Here is a 17,775-nt window from a genome sequence, read left to right on the forward strand (position 1 = left end):
GGCCCCTTTGGAAAACTGTCGCTGCATGTGGAGGCAAGGAGGGCGCGTCTAAGGTGGTGGAACCACCTCCCTAGTGGGAAGAGAAGAAGTCCAAGTATGACAGTGTCCGAGGACCTGAGTCTTGTCATCTTTTCTTCATTATGTGCGTGTGTGTTGGGGGCAGGGCTCCGATTATCGGTTGCTGGCAGTTGCCCCTCGTTTTACTCAAAACTCTTCTGATTCATCAGATTAGCAAAGGTAATTGAAGTAAGAATAGTTCCTTAATTGATTTGAGGTCAGTATTTTGAACTCCACTATGAAGACAGTGGGATTTGGGTTCTGCAGGCCTGAGCAGCTCCCATCTCTAACGTTGGACCCACAGCGTAGAACTTGTTGCCACTCTCCACCTTTCACTCGGCACGGCCAGCACTTACGTTCGGGAAGGAGGCTGGTGGTAGAGGAGAGCGCAGCTTTTGCCATTTCTTTCCATCAAAGGAGATCTATTTATTCAATGAATCAGACCTGAGACTATTCCCCACCCCCACCCACACCCCCATCCCCAAAGGTGCATTTTGGGTTATAATACTAACGTTGACTTTAGATAATGGCCTTTGGAGATTCGTTTTTCGATCATTAGTCAGTGCGAGGATTATATCATGTGTAACGATTTAAAGGAAACATACAGGATGTGTGTGATGCGGCTCTCTCTGCCATGTGGTTTTTAGAGAGCAGTGACCCTGCTCTGCTGGGTGCTTTTGGCACTTACAGAAGTATTCAGTAAGTAATGTCATTCATTGGGTTACTGAGATTTACGATGGAGCACATCCATTTCAGGTCCCAGATAATGTCATACGACTCCTGAAATAAATGAAGGCAGGCTGTTTTGGGAATGCTGCCTTAGAGACTCAAGCTTTTAGTTTTAGCCTCATTCCTGTTAAGTCCAATACACAGGGAAAGATGTCCCTGCCAGTGACGCTGTTCTTGGGGTCAGAGCCGTGACCAGGGTACTCTGAAGTTTCCATTTCTTCAACAGGACTAAGGCAAATGGGAAGGATGAGGATCATGAGGGCTTTTCCCCCCTCCATTTCTCACCTGGTGGGAAATGAGAGCCAGAAAGATCAAGAGCTGTCTCCTGTCCTTTCGGTGTTAAATTCTCTTTAGCAAAAAACAAAAAACTCATTTAATTTCCTAATCACTGCCCTGCCTCCTCTCTGTACCCCTCAGCTTTGCTCCTTATGCCATCAGATTATGCACTGCTACCTCCCTACCCCCTTTGCAGACACCTGCAGGCCCCCAGGCCACTCCCCCTCATTCCTTCACCGTGTTAGCTCTTGGCTCACTGTCACCTCTCCAGTACTGCTCCTGTTGTAGTTCAGTATAGACAAGCCTTCCAGTACCATGGGGCTCTCAGGCCGCTGACCAGCTCGACTGCGGTGTTGTGATCATGGACTCGGTCTCAGCCACCTGCTCCCGCAGTCACACCCTAGCCATGGTCACCACCAGCAGCCACACCCCAGCTTGTAACATGATCTTCATACCATGCCTCCTGCCCTTCCCTCTCTCTCTCTCTCTCTCTCTCTCTCTCTCTCTCTCTCTCGGTCTGGTGCCCCCTCCAGCAGTTCTTCAGCCTCACCAGACCTGGAGTTTACAGCCCCTACCACCTTTTCACGGCCCCTCCCCTAACCTGAGATTCTCTGGTCCTCCTCCTCATCCCCTCACCGCCCCCAAGCCCTGGGGTTTCATCTCACTCTGTGCCAGGAAGAACTGAACATGGCCGGGTAAAAGGAAGCAGAGTGACAAAGCTCTGTTTCATGACTGCCAGGCTCGAGGAAGTTCCTGACCTTGCCCTGCAACTCTGCACTTCTGGGTCCCTTAGTCCCCCAGGTTCTCTTTGGCCGTCAACCCTGACACCTCCTCTCTTCCTCATTCTGGGCTGCCACCCTTGTTTCCTATTTCACTGAGAAAACAGAGGCCATTGGCAGATGGCCTGCTCCGGCTGCACTCCCGTGTCCCCCTGCTTGTGACAGTGGTGAGCCAGCGGTGCTCCTTTCCAAGTCTGTCCTCCATCTGGGCATGGTGCCCAGAGCATCACTGCAGGGCTGTCCTCCCCATCTCTTCTGGGTCATTCCCAGAGGCATGTGAACGTGCTGTGGTGTCTTCCATCTTGACCCCCGCACCAGTTGCCCCCTCTTCCCTTTACAGCAAACCCTTAACAGAGTTATCCACACCCTCCTTTTCCCGCTTTCTTCTCATTTTCTCTTCAACTCTCCGGTTGGGCTGCTGTTCCCATCAGTTGACTGTAACAGCTCTGGTCCGGGTCACCAGTGGTTCCCCTGTTGCCAAGGGAATATGATTCTCCGTCTTCAAATTAACCTGTCAGAAACATTTGACATGAACCAATGGACACCTTCCTTCCTGCAAACACTTTTTCTTTTCTTTCTTTCTTTTTTTTTTTTTTAAGATTACTTTATTTGAGAGAGACAGAGAGAGAGTGAGCGCATGAACATGAGCGGGAGAGGCAGAGGGAGAAGGAGAGAGAATCCCAAGCAGACTCAGTGCTGAGCGCAGAGCCCGACATGGGGCTTGATCTCATGACCCTGTGGGCAAACACTTTCTTTATGTGGCTTCCTCATGTTCCACTGGGCACTCATCCTCATTTCCTCTGCGGGTCCTTTGTCATCTCCTCCAACATTGGAATCCCCAGGGCTTGGTCCTCGGGCTTCTCTATTTGCATGGAACCCCCTTGATGAGCTCATGCATCTCACAGCTTTAAATAACAATGACATGCTGTGGACTCCTCATTTTATCCCACAGCCCAGATCTCCCCGCTGAACCTAGCACTCGTACATTGAACTGGCCACTCTCCATCTCCATTAAGGTGGCTAATCAACTAATAGATATCTCAGACTTTAAGATGTCAGAAAACACGCTTCAGATCTGTCGTCCCTAACCTGGTCACTCAGTCTTCCCCACCAAAGGAAAGAACTCTCATCCGTTTGTGTAGGCCAGAAACTTTGGAGTCCTTTCTCTTTCACGTCTTAGACCCCATAGCCAGTCCATGAGCCAGCCCTGTCTGTTCCACCTTTGAAGTATATCCAGCATTCAGCCTCAACTCACTTTCTTTACTGCTACCACCTGGTTCGAGGCACCACTGTCCCCCACTGGGATTACTGCAATAGCCTAACGGGGCTTCCTGCTCCTACTCCTGCCCTGCCACCGTTTTCTACCCAGGAGTCAGAGTGATTGTTCTAGAACATAAATTGTCATGCTCTACTCAGGAAAAAAGCCAGTCTCTTGCTGAGGCTTGCAAGGTCCTATGTGATCAGCCTCTACGACCTCTGTGACTTCATCCAGCATCTCTCCTCTCTCCATGTAGCCACCTTGGCCTTATTTCCCTTCCTGGTGTATGCCAAACACATTCACACCCCAGGGCCTTTGCACTTGCTCTTCCCTCTGCCTGCAATGCCTTTTCTCCTAGTTATTTTTGTGAGTTTCCCTATTTCTGTCAGGTGTCTGCATAAATGCCATTAGGAAGACTTCCCTAGTCACACTATATAAAATAGCAAATGCCTGCCTTCTGCAGCACTCCCTGCCCCTCTAACTCTAAAAAAATTATTTTTCTGGTCTCCTGCTATTAGAATGCCTCCAGCATATAGAACAGTCTCTGGCACTTAATAGGCCAGCATAAATCGTTCTTGAATGAATGAATGACTTTGAGACTGTATTTGAATCTTAAGGCGAAACCTTGCAGATTTTCGAAGCTCATTTCACAGCAAAGTAGACCCGTTGTAGATTGGATGAACTCTAGAAGCTTCTGCACTTGAAGAATGGTCATCCAGATTTATGCACGGATGTAGAATGGGCTCTGGAGTAATTGGTCAGCAGTCCTGAGTGCATACGTGTTTCAAATGGAGTTCAGGAAATGAGATTAAAGATCTCATCCATAGTTTGTTTTTATTGGTCTGAAGCTGGTTGCTGCCGCACCTGCAAATTCATGGAGCCGACAGCTCTTTTGTGCGGTGCGATTGCTGTGTATGCCTGGAGGCAATCCTGTGCCTCATGTGAGGGCTTTTTACCAGGTGGAAAAGCGCCGTGGTGGTTATTCACAATAGGCAAGATTAGTGTCCTAGGTTGTCATTTGTTTCTGTTTGAACTGTTCCCAGAAAGCCAAGCAGAAAATTGAACAGTGGATTCTACAACTGTACAAATTGCAGCAGGATTTTTTCCCCCTCACCTGCCTTAAAGCAAAGTTGCTTGTTTTAAAAGTGACCTAGAAGGGAACTTGTGGTGACATTTAAAATTACACAAATTGAAAAAGGCAAATGGTGCACTTTTGCATGTATTGGAATTCTCTTTCCCTCAGTGTTTGGTTTCGGCAAGCGTGAGGAGGAGGAAAGGGGATGGGTTTTGAATTCAGACAGTCCTGGGTTGGAAGAATGCACACACTGTCGCTAGTTTGCAGGTGTGACCTTGGGCCAGCCACCCGGTCTCTCCGCGTCTCCGTTTCTTTCCTCGTTAAATGGGGGATAACGGCACCAACTTCATGGAAGTGCTCCGAGGTTTTGGTCAGATGACCAGGCTCAGTGCCTGGCACACACGTACTCTGTTTTGGGGAGAACTGCCATGTTGCTTTTGCACAAAGCAGATGACTCCTGTTGCACAGAGGGAAGGTTTAGGCACAGAATGAGACACAGGGAAGGCACATCAAACACTGGGGAGAAAAGCCAGGCCTTTTCCTACAAGTTGGGTGTTTCCCACTGCTTGTCAGCTCTTTTCCGTCCACCTACACCTGTCAGCTCCCACAACACTGCCCAGCACTGCTCCTGCGACCCAGGGAAGGACTCTCATTTTCCCAGAAATCTTCCCTCCCCATTCCCTTGCCTTGGGTGCCCTCAGCGTGTTACCTGTCAAATGTTTCCTGTACACGTCCTCTTTCTCCCGGTTGGAATTTTTCCCAATTAGGGCCGAGTTCATTAACAAAAGCAGAATAATTCAAATTTCCTTTTCGTAAGAGTAAGGCCATCCCTATTTTCTGGGCATAACTTGCTTAACAGGAGTGGGATAAGGGTGGTAGAATGATTGGATATAGAGATGGATTCAGAGGTTGTTCAAACACGTACAATCTTTGGGAAGAACGATCTTGCAAAGGCAGGCTTTGCAGTATAGATATCCTCACATCTGCCCGGGCATCTTCAGTGGTGCTCATGCCTGGCCATTACTCTTTAGAGCTTGTAGCTCTTCCTCCAATATAACACCTTTCGTGCTGTTTTAGCCAGCATTCATTACACAGACTCGACATCCAGGTGGCAGGTCAGGTAGAGGGAAATCTGCTTTGGACTCAGGCCCATCTGCCTGCTCTCTGCCACCAGGTGTCAGCAGAGCCTGCCTAGACCTCAAAGTCTCAAGGGCGAGAGGGCTGGGCATTTGTCAGTGACTGTGCTTAGTGGGTATGTTTGTCCACGTGTCAAATCAGCCTTTAGCCGGACTCCTTTAGCTGAAAGTCAAAGCCTTCAGCTTGTAAATGGTATGGAGTTTTGTACTTTTGTTTAAAAGTGATCATATGGCTGCTACTGCCTAAAATTCAGATTTATTTCAAAAGTCAGTGCCTAATTATTTCAAAGCCAATACCTACCTTTAATCAGACCTCAATAATCTTACTTATTCCTAAAAACAATACCATGATGCATTTATGCTTTGCAAAATGCCCCTGCTTATTTGTCAAGCATTATTTTTTAAAGCTAAAGATTGAAAAGTGACAAGCAAGTGTTAATAGGTCCTTTCTTAAAGCTTCCAAGGAGACTGCATTATGTGCAACTTCCTTTGTTTAGCTGAGCTTAGATGCGTAAACAAATCCCTTTCCAAACCAGTGATATTAGACAAGACACTCCGCTCGGTGGAAGGGCCTGGAAGCGATCCTTCTGCATGGGAAAAGGTGAGTTGACAGCAGAGCCCAGAGCTTTGGAAGCAGAGTGACTCCCACCTCAGGGACATGGTAGCATGAGGTGCTGTCTCTTCCCTTCTGAAGGCTGGAAGTGCTCACATGCAACATCCCATTAACTCTTCGATAGTTTACAAAAAGCCTTGTGTTTATTTCTAGGTTATTTAATAAGTTAAGAAATACAGCTTTCAGGTCATAAACAGAATAAAAAAAAAAAACCAAACCAACCTACCAGAGTGCAGAACTGCCTCTGCGGGCTTTCTTCATGATTCAGCTCAAGTCTGGCCGACGGAAGCAAATTCTAGGGCAGAGGCTGGATTAGCCCAGGAGCAGGGCCTGAGATGGGAGGATCTCTGCATAGCTGGTGACTCTGTTGGGGTTGAATTTCGGTCCCCAGTCCTATCAGTGCCACTTAGCTCTTTAAGATGCTGAGGAGAGACTTGGTCACACTTGGGATGAAACACAGGAGCTGGCAAGGAGAGAGGACCATCCTAGGAAGGCCTGTATCAGGTGGGAGCTCCCCAACTCCTCCCCAGCTCTCCCTTTTTCAAACTGTTACAGGCCTGGTCAGAATGGGGCTTTCCTGACCTCGAGAGCATTCTGTGTATGGTCTTAGGTCTCCTATATGTGATGGAAACATGTTGAGACCTGTGTGCAGAGGTTCTGCTGACTGGCCTTCCTCAGATCTCCAGACCAAGGGGACAGGGTAATTTACTGAGATGGGAATTTGTATGCAATTCTCTGTATTCTTTTCTCCTCTCATTCCAAGGTAGTCAAGGCTCTTTGGTGTTTTAACCCAGGGGTGCTTGAAGACTGAAAGCAGAAGCAGCTTGAAGACAGATTCTTTCAGTCTTTCCTGGAGCCTTATGCTGGTCAGGCAGATTTTGCTATGAGGCTTGAGGTGGAGGGGAAGGAGGAGTGGACTGGAGGGCTGGAATGATTCCACAAGGCAGGTTCTACCCCTGGCAGGGGTCTGTGTTCTGGGGAGGAAATAGGTACCTCCGAGGGGGCAAGCCCTCCCACTCTACGCAAGACTCTGGACCTCCACTCCTCACAGGAGCCAACAGGTTGCTCAGCTTCCCAGGATCACATGGATAGAGACAGCAGGAACCTCTGGGAAAGCCAGTGTGAACCGAAGACTGAAAGAGTCTCCCCGGAATACTTTGCCCCAGGACTTTTACATAGCCTAGAGGTAGAGGATAAGGAAGCTCAATAATGTGAGTGAGTGAGATTGAATTTCAAGCCAGATGGGGACCTGGAATCTGACTTAAGAAAAGAAAGAGGATGTATATGTGAAACTAATAGTACACATGTATGTTAACTAACTGAAATTTAAATAAAAACTAAAAAAAAAAAATAGGAAATTTCTTTCACAAATATTTGTAATCACAAATTCATATACAACTTACTAGAGTTGGCCCAACTTAATATTTAAGGAAGGACAATGTAGCCTCTTGGTTTCTATTGCCAACCAAAAGGATAATTTGATAAAAATGGAGAACAGAATGAAATTCTACTTCCAAATTATCAAAAGAACCTTCTCTTCTTTTTTGAGAATTAAAAAATATGTGTAACTTTTTACCAATTTAAAAAAAACATCAATCATACTAAAAGACTTCTACCACAGTTTCCTGACCTAACTCCTCTCTCTTTGGTGAAGGGTGTGTTTTAAATTTGGTGTGGACACTTTTAATTTAGAAACTCACGTCTTTCAGTTTGGGGAAGTTTTCTTCTGTAGGTTCTCTGTTGATTTCTTTCTTCTCTGTTTCCTTTGTTCTCTCTGGCATTTCTTTCTTTCTTTCTTTTTTTTTTTTTTAAAGATTTTTATTTATTCATTTGAGAGAGAGACAGAGAGAGAACAAGCAGAGGGAGAGGGAGAAGCAGGCTCCCTGCTGAGCAAGGAGCCTGATGCGGGACTCAAGCCCAGGACCCCAGGATCATGACCTGAGCCGAAGGCAGACGCCCAACCATCTGAGCCACCCAGGCGCCCCTCTCTGGCATTTCTATTAGCCAAATATTGGACTCCTGGAATTGTTCCTCTGGGCCTTTAACTTTTGTTTTTTGGTTTCCCTTCCTGGCAAGTGTACTAAGTTTTATCTTCCTATTTTTTTCTATTTTAAAATATTTCTGCTATCATATTTTCAATTTTTTTTCTAATTCTCTATTTCTTTTCTATAGTGTCCTTTCCTTCTTTTATGGGTGTAATATCTTCTCTTTTCTCTCTAAAGATATTATTAATTGACATTTTATCTAAATGTTTTAGTCTGCTGCCCATATTGTCTCTGTTTCCTCTGGGTTCCTTTTCCCAGTGGTTTGCTTTGGGTTCTTTCTTACATGGTAGAGGCATTCCCTAAATGTCTGTCCACTTATATTTAAGCTTGAGGTGCTAAAAAGCTCCAAAGTAGTACCCTACATCTGGGTGGAACCTGTTTCTCTGTGGCGTTCCAGGCCCCAGAGCCCAGAGAATAAACCTCCAGAGTGGCCTGAGGCTCCCAGGATTTGGAAGGGTGAGTGAGCCAGCTTCTTAGGGATGTCACTTTCTGTGACCACTCCAGTTGGAGCTTCCTCCAACTCAACTCTACCTTGGCAATTCCTACTTCTCTGTCCACTTTCCATCTCCAAAATGGGATGAACTCTGTTGTCCTTTTATCTTCTGGTCTCTCTGTCTTCAAGGGCTTATTATACCTATGTTATCCCTTTACTCCATTTTAGTAGGGTTTCCAGAGATGCTATAGTGAATATGGTCATTCTATCATGTTTAACTAGAAATCTCCCTCCGTCTTTCCTTCCTTTAAAAAAATTGGAGTATAATTTGCATGCATTAATATGCAAAGATCTTAAGTGTATAGTTTAAGAGTTGTGACAAATGTGTAACCTACAGCCCAATTTGTGTCTTTACAGAGCATGTCCATGACCTCAGACATTTCCTTCTCCCCTTCCCAGTCTCCTCCCTGCCTCTCTGCCACCAGCAGCCGCTATTCTGATTTCTGTCACCATAGATTAGCTTTGGGGCCTCATTTTTGGATGTTTGAGGGAAATATGTACACAGTCTAAATTACTCTCCCAACTTAACTCACTGAAGAATAGCTCTATTACAAGAAATTGGAATTGAAGAGAGAACAATGCCATTTTATTTTTTTAAAAAGCACAAAATTTGGCCAACTCTAACCTCGTTTTTCAGGAGTGAAGAGAGATTTATTCTCTCCTAGATGGGCTTTTGGGGAAATCTGTTTCCTCCATAACCAACAGAACTTCATATCTCATATTTAGTTAAAAACTCGGTAATCAAAAAAGATCCTTAATGTCTTTGAACCCACATTATGCCCCCTTTACAGATCTTCAAGGTCATACTCTTCTTTGTTCTTCTGAACAAAAAATGAGATTTCCCTGTTTTCAAATGTGTATCTGACCTCTATCAAAAAACATTTGACTAGCCATCCTTCTAGTACCTTCTGAAGTGTGTGCACTCATGGGCACAGGGCCCTCATGGCAGGGGTGGCAGTGAGGGGTGGGTCTTGGGGGGCTGCCATGTGCACAGAGGGAGCCTGTAGTATTGCTGTGTTAAGAACTGGGTGTGCTAGTTGCTTGGCTTCCGGTTGGTGGTTGCTCCCTTCATGTAGACCTCCTATGAATGACAGGAGCCATATTTAAAAAGGCCATGTCTGAGTATCTTTCCTACAAACAAGTTCAGCAACCTCTGCAGGACAAGCCAAGCCATGGGAAGGGAGACCTCATTCAGTAGTGCAGTAACAGCTAGTATTTAGTGAGTGTGTAGTCTGTGCAGGGCCTCACCACTTTACGTGTTTTCTCACTCAGTTACTCTGCTAGTAAATGATGGAGGGGGCATTTAGAGCCTGCTCACAACCAACTATACACTATCTTTGTAAGGAAGGCAGGAGGGGCTCTAGGGGTAAAAGGGAGGCTCCTTATACTCACTGGATGTGCTAGAAAAAAATTCCTAACTGTAGCTACCATGAGTGATACCTTCTTTGCTTCTCAGTACTTTCTGATGACTCCTCAGGATGAGTCAGCTCAGAATTCCTGGAATTAACACTGCACAGGAACGCCCTTCCTTCTCTTTCCACTGCTCCTGCCCTAGTTTGGGCCCTCATCATTTCTCATCTTGACCATCGAGACACTCTCCTGTCTGGTGTCCTTACCTACAGACTCTCATCCATCGGGTCCGTCTGTCATGCTTGCTGCCAGAGTGCTCCTTTAAAAATGCAAGTCTGACTGTGGCCCTCCCTTGTTTACAACCACCTGGTCGTCCCCATTTCCTTCAGGATAAAGTGCAGACTCTAGCATGGCGTTGGGGACTTCTTGGCTTAATCTCAAGACACATCTCCAGCCTTTTGCTGGTGATTTGGCAACCCCCTCCTCTCTCCCATAGCCGTCTTCTGTCCCTACCATGTGTTCTTTCTGGACACACCAGGCTTCTACCTACCTCAGGTTTCTCACACTGTTCTCTGGAATGTTCCACCCTCTCTCCACCAGACTATCATTCATCTTGGGAGACAGTCAAGGACCACCAGTCTCTAAGATCTTTTCTTACCCACCTCTCCCACCACTTCACAGCTAGTAGACTCAATTATGCTCTCCTTTGGGTCCTCACCATGTCCTGGCCAGTTTTTTATAGCCGTTAGAATACACTGTTGCCTTGCTTTCTTATATGTTGATCTTCCCCACAAGATGGGGCTCTCTCCAAGTTTGGGGATCAAGTCTTATTCACGGTTATAGCTCCACTGCTTGGCACATATCAGGACTTAATAAAGGTACAGGCCTATTTATTTACATATGAATGAATGGGTTCACTTTCCCTATTGCATCTGTATTCTTCTGAAAGCTACTGGGCTTTCTGGAACTTACATTAAGGAATTCACATACCGGCAATAACAGCCAGATAACTCAGCCTATGCCCAAATTGCCTAATGAGATTATCTGTGTCTCACAGCTAGGACCACAATTTCTCCTTCTTTTATATTCTCTCCGTGTCCTGACACAGTGTTGGATATGCACTATCTGTTTAAAATGTATTTGTTGATTTGAGTTGGCTAGGTTGGGGGATACAAAAGACAGGTAAAATGTGGTCCCTACCATTGAGGACCTGACACATAAAAAGGGAGACAGGACAGGTCCTGTAGTGGGGGGAGAGAAGCCTCATTAAAACCAATTACTGAGACTTTCTTCCAAAGTCCCCAAAGATGCCTGCACATATCCCCAGAGAAGCCCTTCTGAATTACATGACCCTGATGAAGGTCTTCCTTCACCATATGATTTGTTGCAGGAAAAATAAGGAAGGAATTTTGAAGCGGTTAAGGTCACTTTGTACTAAGACGGTGGCACTCGATCATGTTAAATAAAATGTCAGTTGATAGTTACTGTGTCATTCTTTTCACATGATTTTATGCACAGTGGATAATTTTATTATATATCGGCGTCTATATATGAATTGGATTTGACTAAATTATTGATTTTTAAGAATTTAGTAAGGATATGCAAACAAATGTGTGTCCCTTATTTAAGGAACCTGAGAAGGAAATGACAAGATACTGATGTGTTGTGAGGACTGTGGTGGGCTTTTTGTGTATGAATGCCTTTATCTGATCTTGTGCACAACCCTGGGACATGGATATTGCGTCCCCTCCTTAGAGATGAGAAGACCGAAGCTCAGACACACTAATTTGCCTCAGATCTCTACAGCGAATATCACAGAGCATAGGCTCGAAATTTTAGAGGTTTTCACATTATGCTACCTACAGATACTCAAATCTAAATTCATTCACATGAAATTTTGGGTTAAATCCTTCACAGATTGTCAGCCATAAGATTCTATTGGCGAATACCTATGGTGTATGTGTGTGTATATACATATATGTATATTATTTTTATGTATATTATTTTTATATATATTATATATATATTTTTAAGATCTATTTATTGAGAGAGAGAGAAAGTACGCATGTGTGCACACATGCATGAGCGACGGGGGGGAGGGCAGAGGAAGAGGGACAGTGAACCCTCAAGCAAACTGCCTGCTGAGCACGGAGGCTGACTCGACTTGGGGTTTGATCTTACGACCCTGAGATCATGACCTGAGCCGAAATCAAGAGTCCAGTGCTTAACTGAGCCACCCAAGCGTCCCTGTATATTTATTTCTTATATGTGTACATGTATTTAAGTTTTTAAACATGAGAAATATCTTAGCTGTTAGATTGCCAAAAAAAAAAAAAAAAAAGATGCATAGTATACGAAATGAACACAAGCTTATATACCTCAGTATTTCTGTGTAGTAACAGCATGAGGAAACCTAGAATAGTATTTTCAGTGTGGAGGTAATTTGACAATATACCTAAATCAGTATCACACAAACCCAGTGACTCATTGAAATCTCTTTGGGAATTCTATGGGCACAGTGAGACAGTGGGGTTAAGATCACAGCTTCCGGGGTCGGTAGGACTCTGGGCAGTTTACTTTGAGCTCCATTTTACTCATCTGTAAAATTAGGCCAGCAGTGCCTACTGCAAGGGCTGTCATCAGGATTCAATATCAGGATGTCTGTCAGGTGCTTAGCAGGTGCCTGTTCACAGCATGGCTCAGTGATGGGTAGGAAGCTCTTGTCATTGGCTGGATATGCACACTTCTTAGCTACCACCTGAAATCATCCCTAGTACAGCACTAGGAGTGGGCTGTACATACTCTGGAAAGTTCTGGAAAGGCCAATAAGATATTAGCGAGATGCACTCTCCTGGTCATGAAGATTGAGAGGGCATGGGGAGGCTGATGTTGGGTGCTGGTTAATCATGGGAAGCTTCAAGGAACGCCAGTGTTTGGAGGGAGAAAAGCATGTGGCACAGAAGAGGAGTCAGCACAATGTCTGAAACCGTTTTCATATCACAGTGAGCAGGGTGAACAAAGCTGGATTCTACCAGGTAGCCAACTTTGAATGTCTCAGCCGTGCTCTTGAATGTCTGTGGGTATTTCATTGTGCAGTTGCATGGAGCTCGTATTCTGGACTTTCTGGGAAGCCTCAGTTTCCAAGATTCAGTCCCATTGTCAAAGCCCAATTTCTGATTTTTGGATTTGGCAATCTAAAACCTAGAAATGGGAAAACCCTCCAATCTCAGTCTTTAAACACTAAAATAGAAATGAGGCATGGGGGTGCCTGAGCGGTTCATTCGTTTAAGCGTCTGCCTTCGGCTCAGGTCTTGATCCTGGGGCCCTGGGATCAAGCCCTGTGTGTGCTCCCTGCTCAGCGGGGGGTCTGCTCCTCCCTCTCTCTCTGCTTCTCCCCTTACTGCCCCCCCCCCCACGGCTTGTGCTCTCTTTCTCTCTCAAATAAATAAAATCTTAAAAAACAGGGCATGGAGAAGAGACAGGGGAGCAAGAGGAAGAGGAGGGAGGCATGTAAGGGCAGAGAGAGGAGAAAGAACCAAAGCAAACCCGGGGCTTACACCCAGGCAGGGGGGCTGGGCAAGCACATTACATAGAGCAGAGCATGGGAGGGCTGGGAGGATGCTGGGCGTGAAACCCCTGTGCATGCCCGACCCCCACAAGCCCATGCTGCCCCTTGGTGCCACCACGGGCACCCCACCTGAAGCCTGGAGGGAGATGGTTGCCAGCATCTTTCAGGGACCCCAGGCCTCCTGCCAACGGTCCTGTGGACAAATTTCCCGGGTTGGGAGAGGGCCCGTAACTTCTTGATCCACTGTAAGCGGCCCAGTGAATTATCCTGACACTCAGCTAAAGTGGCCAGGCTCCGCAGTGTCTCCACAGAGAGGGAACCTCAGAAATGGGCACTCTTTCAGAGGGACTTAAGATAATTCTCCCAAGGGCAAGAATGTGGTTTCCTACCCTAGCCTTGAGGTTTTAAAAGACTCAGATGAGAGTGTTTTGTGATTCTGGGCTTAACGCTTTCACCCTATTTACCATTCCATCACACCCCTCAGGGCTATGAAATTTGGATTATTTTTTAATCTTCCCTTCCCATTTCCGTTGTTCTGGTGTTGAACTGATTATGCAGGACCGCGTATTGATGGCTCTGTGGCACCTTCCCTCCAGGGATGGAGCTCTGCTTTCTAAACATCCCCCTCATCCTCTTATGAGGGTTGGTGGCTGCCCCGGGGTGCTCACCCCGTCCATCAGGGCCCACAGAGACTGAGCTTGACAGGCGCTGGGGACGTGCGCCACACAGAACAGGAGGTCCCAAGGTGCTAGGACCCCACACCTGCTGCCCTCCCCTCCAGCCACCCTCTCAGGTGACACTGGTGGTTAAAAGAAAGTATACATGGCAATTGAACCAGCCCTGCCCACGGAAGAGAATAGAAGGCAAGCTGGCTGGGAGCTGTCACCTGGAATCACCTACTGGGAAGTGTGGAGTCACCCCCAGGTGAAGGACAGCCAGGAGGATAGGTGAGTGACAGTCCCACCCGCAGCGCTGGCTACAGCAACACTTCAAAGTGAAAACAGATTCTCTGCATCGGAGCCAGCCTGGTAGTGTAAGGTATTTTGCCTCAACTTGGGGATGTTTGTGATCAATGGATCGACACGGGGGTGCCTGCTTTCATTTTCATTTATATGTGTTACTCGGGACACCTCTCCCTTTCCCAACTTTTTACCTCTGGCCCTTCCAGAACTTGCCAGCGTGTATATTCACTCAAGCCTCCTCCTAGTGTACCAGGGGATGATTTCAGGGGGGTAGCACAGCGAGAAAGTTAGTCTTGTTTTGCTTCTCCAGGTCTTCTGGTTGGGTGGAGGAGGCGGCCTTGGATTGCCCTTGGCAAGTCTTGAAGATTTCCTTCACCTCTTGCCTTCCTCTCTGTTTTACATTTTTTAAGATGAGACCAGGCCTACTCTGCTAAAGTATTTTAGCAGGCAACTATCTAGCTAGAATTTAACAGCACCATTTTGTTTTTATCTTTAATGTTTTATTTAAGAAGCAAGTGATCCTGGTTTCCCACTGATGTTAGAGGTCTCCTTTAGCCAACTTATATAGCACTTACGCTGTGGAAGGCTCGTTTTAAATGCTTAGAAAGAGCGCTGATTCTCATAACCTAATTATAAACCTCTGCAATAAGAACTATAATTGCCCTCATCTTATAGATGGGGAAACTGAGGCACGAGGGGGTTAAATCAGGTTCAGAAGTGGGGGAGGCAGCGTAGTAACCCTCCCAGTTTGGCTCTAGACTCTTGTGTTCTTAACCTCTGTGCTATGCTGCTTCTCCACAGGAGCACGTTAAAAATTAATGTATTCAAGGAAAAAAAGTGAGTCGACTTGAAGGAAACGTTGCTATAAAGACAGTAAGGCTCCTGCACTCTCTGGGATGGCAGAAATGGTGAAAGGGGAACTAAAATGAGGGCAAATTGCTGGCTACCCTGGCTGACAGAATCAGGAAGTGCCTAGCCAATTAAGCACCTGACCTCAGACACAGCACACTCCACCCGAAGGATCCCTGGAGCTTCTGATACAACTTCTTGCGGGCTGGTTCTGTAATGGAGTCATCTTGCAGGACCGGCTGTATGTGTAATAGTATGCGCATGCGTACACGATGCGTGTGTATACACTCACGCGGAAGTCCACACACTGGTGCTCTTGGGTGCCAGGAATCGAGCCAACCAGCGCTCTCCTTACATGCATTCTCCTCTACCATCCATGTAGTATCCCCTTTAATTGTCGCAACAGCCTGGGAGGTGGCTTTCATCCCCACTGCTGGATGCAGGAGCTAAGCCCAGGAGAAGCTGCTGACCTTGTCCACTCTGTGCTGGGAGGTCAGCCCAGGCGGCTCCTGAACCCAGGCCAGTTCTCTTCCAGCACATGACACTGCCCGTTACTTGTGATTAAGGGGTGAGCCCACTTTCCCTGTGTTCTCTTTTGAAAAAAGAAAGTGTGGGGTTCAAATACGACTCCGGACAACAATTCTGAGACTCTGAGATTTAAATAATAAATAGTTTAAATCTTAGGGATTGATTTGGATTCACCAGCTCTCTATTCTACCAAGTAAGGACATTTAAAACTAAACAGTACTTTCCTAAAGTGTAACAAAGCCTGGCCACCGTCCATCGTCACTGTGAATAGGTAACTGAAAGGAGATCCTAACTCAGCAACCGGGGGAGGACATAAACTTGGAATAACCTGGGTGTGCGCCTGTATGTGTGTGTATGCATGCATGTATATATATTCTGTTTTTAAGAAAATTAAAATTTCTTCATGGAACCGAATCAGCAGTGTTGGGGGACCTCGGTCTTGGGAGTGCTGGTCTGCCTTTCTGCTGTTTCCTGTTGACTATTTAATTGCCTTTATTTTAAAATCACCTCCCTCAAGGGATACTGAGAGGGGATCTCCCACCCATCCTGACACTGATCGTGCTTACTGTGGATGCTCCTGGCTCTTACCTACTGCAGATGTTGAAAAGTCGCTTCACACTCAGCACCATCTCCAGTCCTCCGAGCTTGTGTGCTCCCAGAGGGTAGCAGTGGGGTCTGTTCTGTTCACTGCTCTGCTCTAGAGCCTCACCCAGTGCCTGGCATACAATGGGCACACAGCAACTATCTGTTGAACCACTGAGTAAAGGAGCAGATGGCTGGTAAAAGGGAGAATTCCATTTTCATTTCTTTCCCTCTTTGTCTGCAGATCTGATAAGCTCTTCATGAAGAACATATTGGTAAATTATGACAGGGTAATGGGAAGTACACTGCCAACCAACCCACCACACCATCTAAGAAGAAAGTTCATGAGCACCTTCCTTATCTCATCCTTGTTGCTTCCCTCGAAGTGAAAACCATCCTGAATTTTGGGTTTCTCATTCCCTTCCCTTTAGCACATAGTTTTAAAAATCCCATATGTATATTCCATCCTAAATTTTGTATTTACCACCCTTGCCTCCCTAAAATAGTTTTTAACATCACATATGTATGTAGACTCTCAACAATGTATTATATAGCTTTTGCTTGGTTTCTGAAGTTTATAAAGATGGTATCCTACAGCTTTTTCTTGATTTTTTTCTTTTTTTTTTTATGCTATTGGCTATTTTCAGTCTATATTTTGTTTAATTGGAGCAATGGGTGGTTTATTTTCATTGCTGGGTAATTGGCCATCGCCTGAATAGTACAATTTATTCATGCGTTCTCCTTTCAGTGGGATTTGGGCTTTTTCCATTTTGGAGCAATTATGAATAATACTTCTGTGAGCATTCTTTTTTAAAAGAAGTTTAGTTGTTAACATGGCATTATATGCTCACATATATACATGTATATAGAGCATAAAACAAAATGAAAGTTAATTAGTTAACAAGGGAATGCATTTAAAGACCCGCAAGGCAAGGAGACTGACTCTGACCCCATCAGCCCGACATGCTCCCTTTTCCGAACACAGTGCTCTCCCTCCCCGAGCCTGGTTTTTACGCTGATCACCTCTGGTCTTGCTGTTTCGTCACCAGTCCTAAACACTACAGTTCAGCTTTGCCTATGTTTTTTTAAGAGTGTCTTTTAAATCTCCCTTAACCTGTAGGCTCACATTCCATGTCCTCTCTTTTCTCTTGCCATTTTGAAGTATGAGGCTGCAGGGGCACCTGGGTGGCTCAGTCGGTTAAGCATCTGCCTTCGGCTCAGGTCATGATCTCCGGGTCCCAGGATGGAGCCCCATGTGGGCTTCCTGCTTAGTGGGGAGTCTGCTTCTCCCTCTGACCCAACCCCCTCTTGTGCTCTCTCTCTCTCTCAAATAAATAAATAGATCTTTGAAGTATTAGGCTACAGTTTGCATCTGTGCGTTTCTCCGGCATGCTTCCATTATCCACAGGGATGTTATTCTGCTCCTTACTTTTTCCTTAAATAACAGTATGGGATTTGGCTTTAATTTTTTTACT

At 45.8% G+C, this 17,775-nt stretch overlaps 1 protein-coding gene across 1 annotated transcript in view; it reads left to right on the top strand.

Annotated features, from left to right (window-relative positions):
* Window positions 1-16,896, top strand: part of C4H2orf76 (chromosome 4 C2orf76 homolog) — an 82,029-nt gene extending 65,133 nt beyond the window's left edge. Inside the window, exon 6 of the mRNA XM_078070679.1 lies at window positions 16,545-16,896. Within this exon, the coding sequence (XP_077926805.1) occupies window positions 16,545-16,564 (20 nt within the window). The 3' untranslated portion in view covers window positions 16,565-16,896. The remainder of the gene's footprint in view (window positions 1-16,544) is intronic.
* The last annotated feature ends 879 nt before the right edge of the window (window positions 16,897-17,775 follow it).

This window comes from Halichoerus grypus, chromosome 4 (genome assembly GCF_964656455.1).
Source record: "Halichoerus grypus chromosome 4, mHalGry1.hap1.1, whole genome shotgun sequence".
NCBI lineage: Eukaryota > Metazoa > Chordata > Mammalia > Carnivora > Phocidae > Halichoerus > Halichoerus grypus.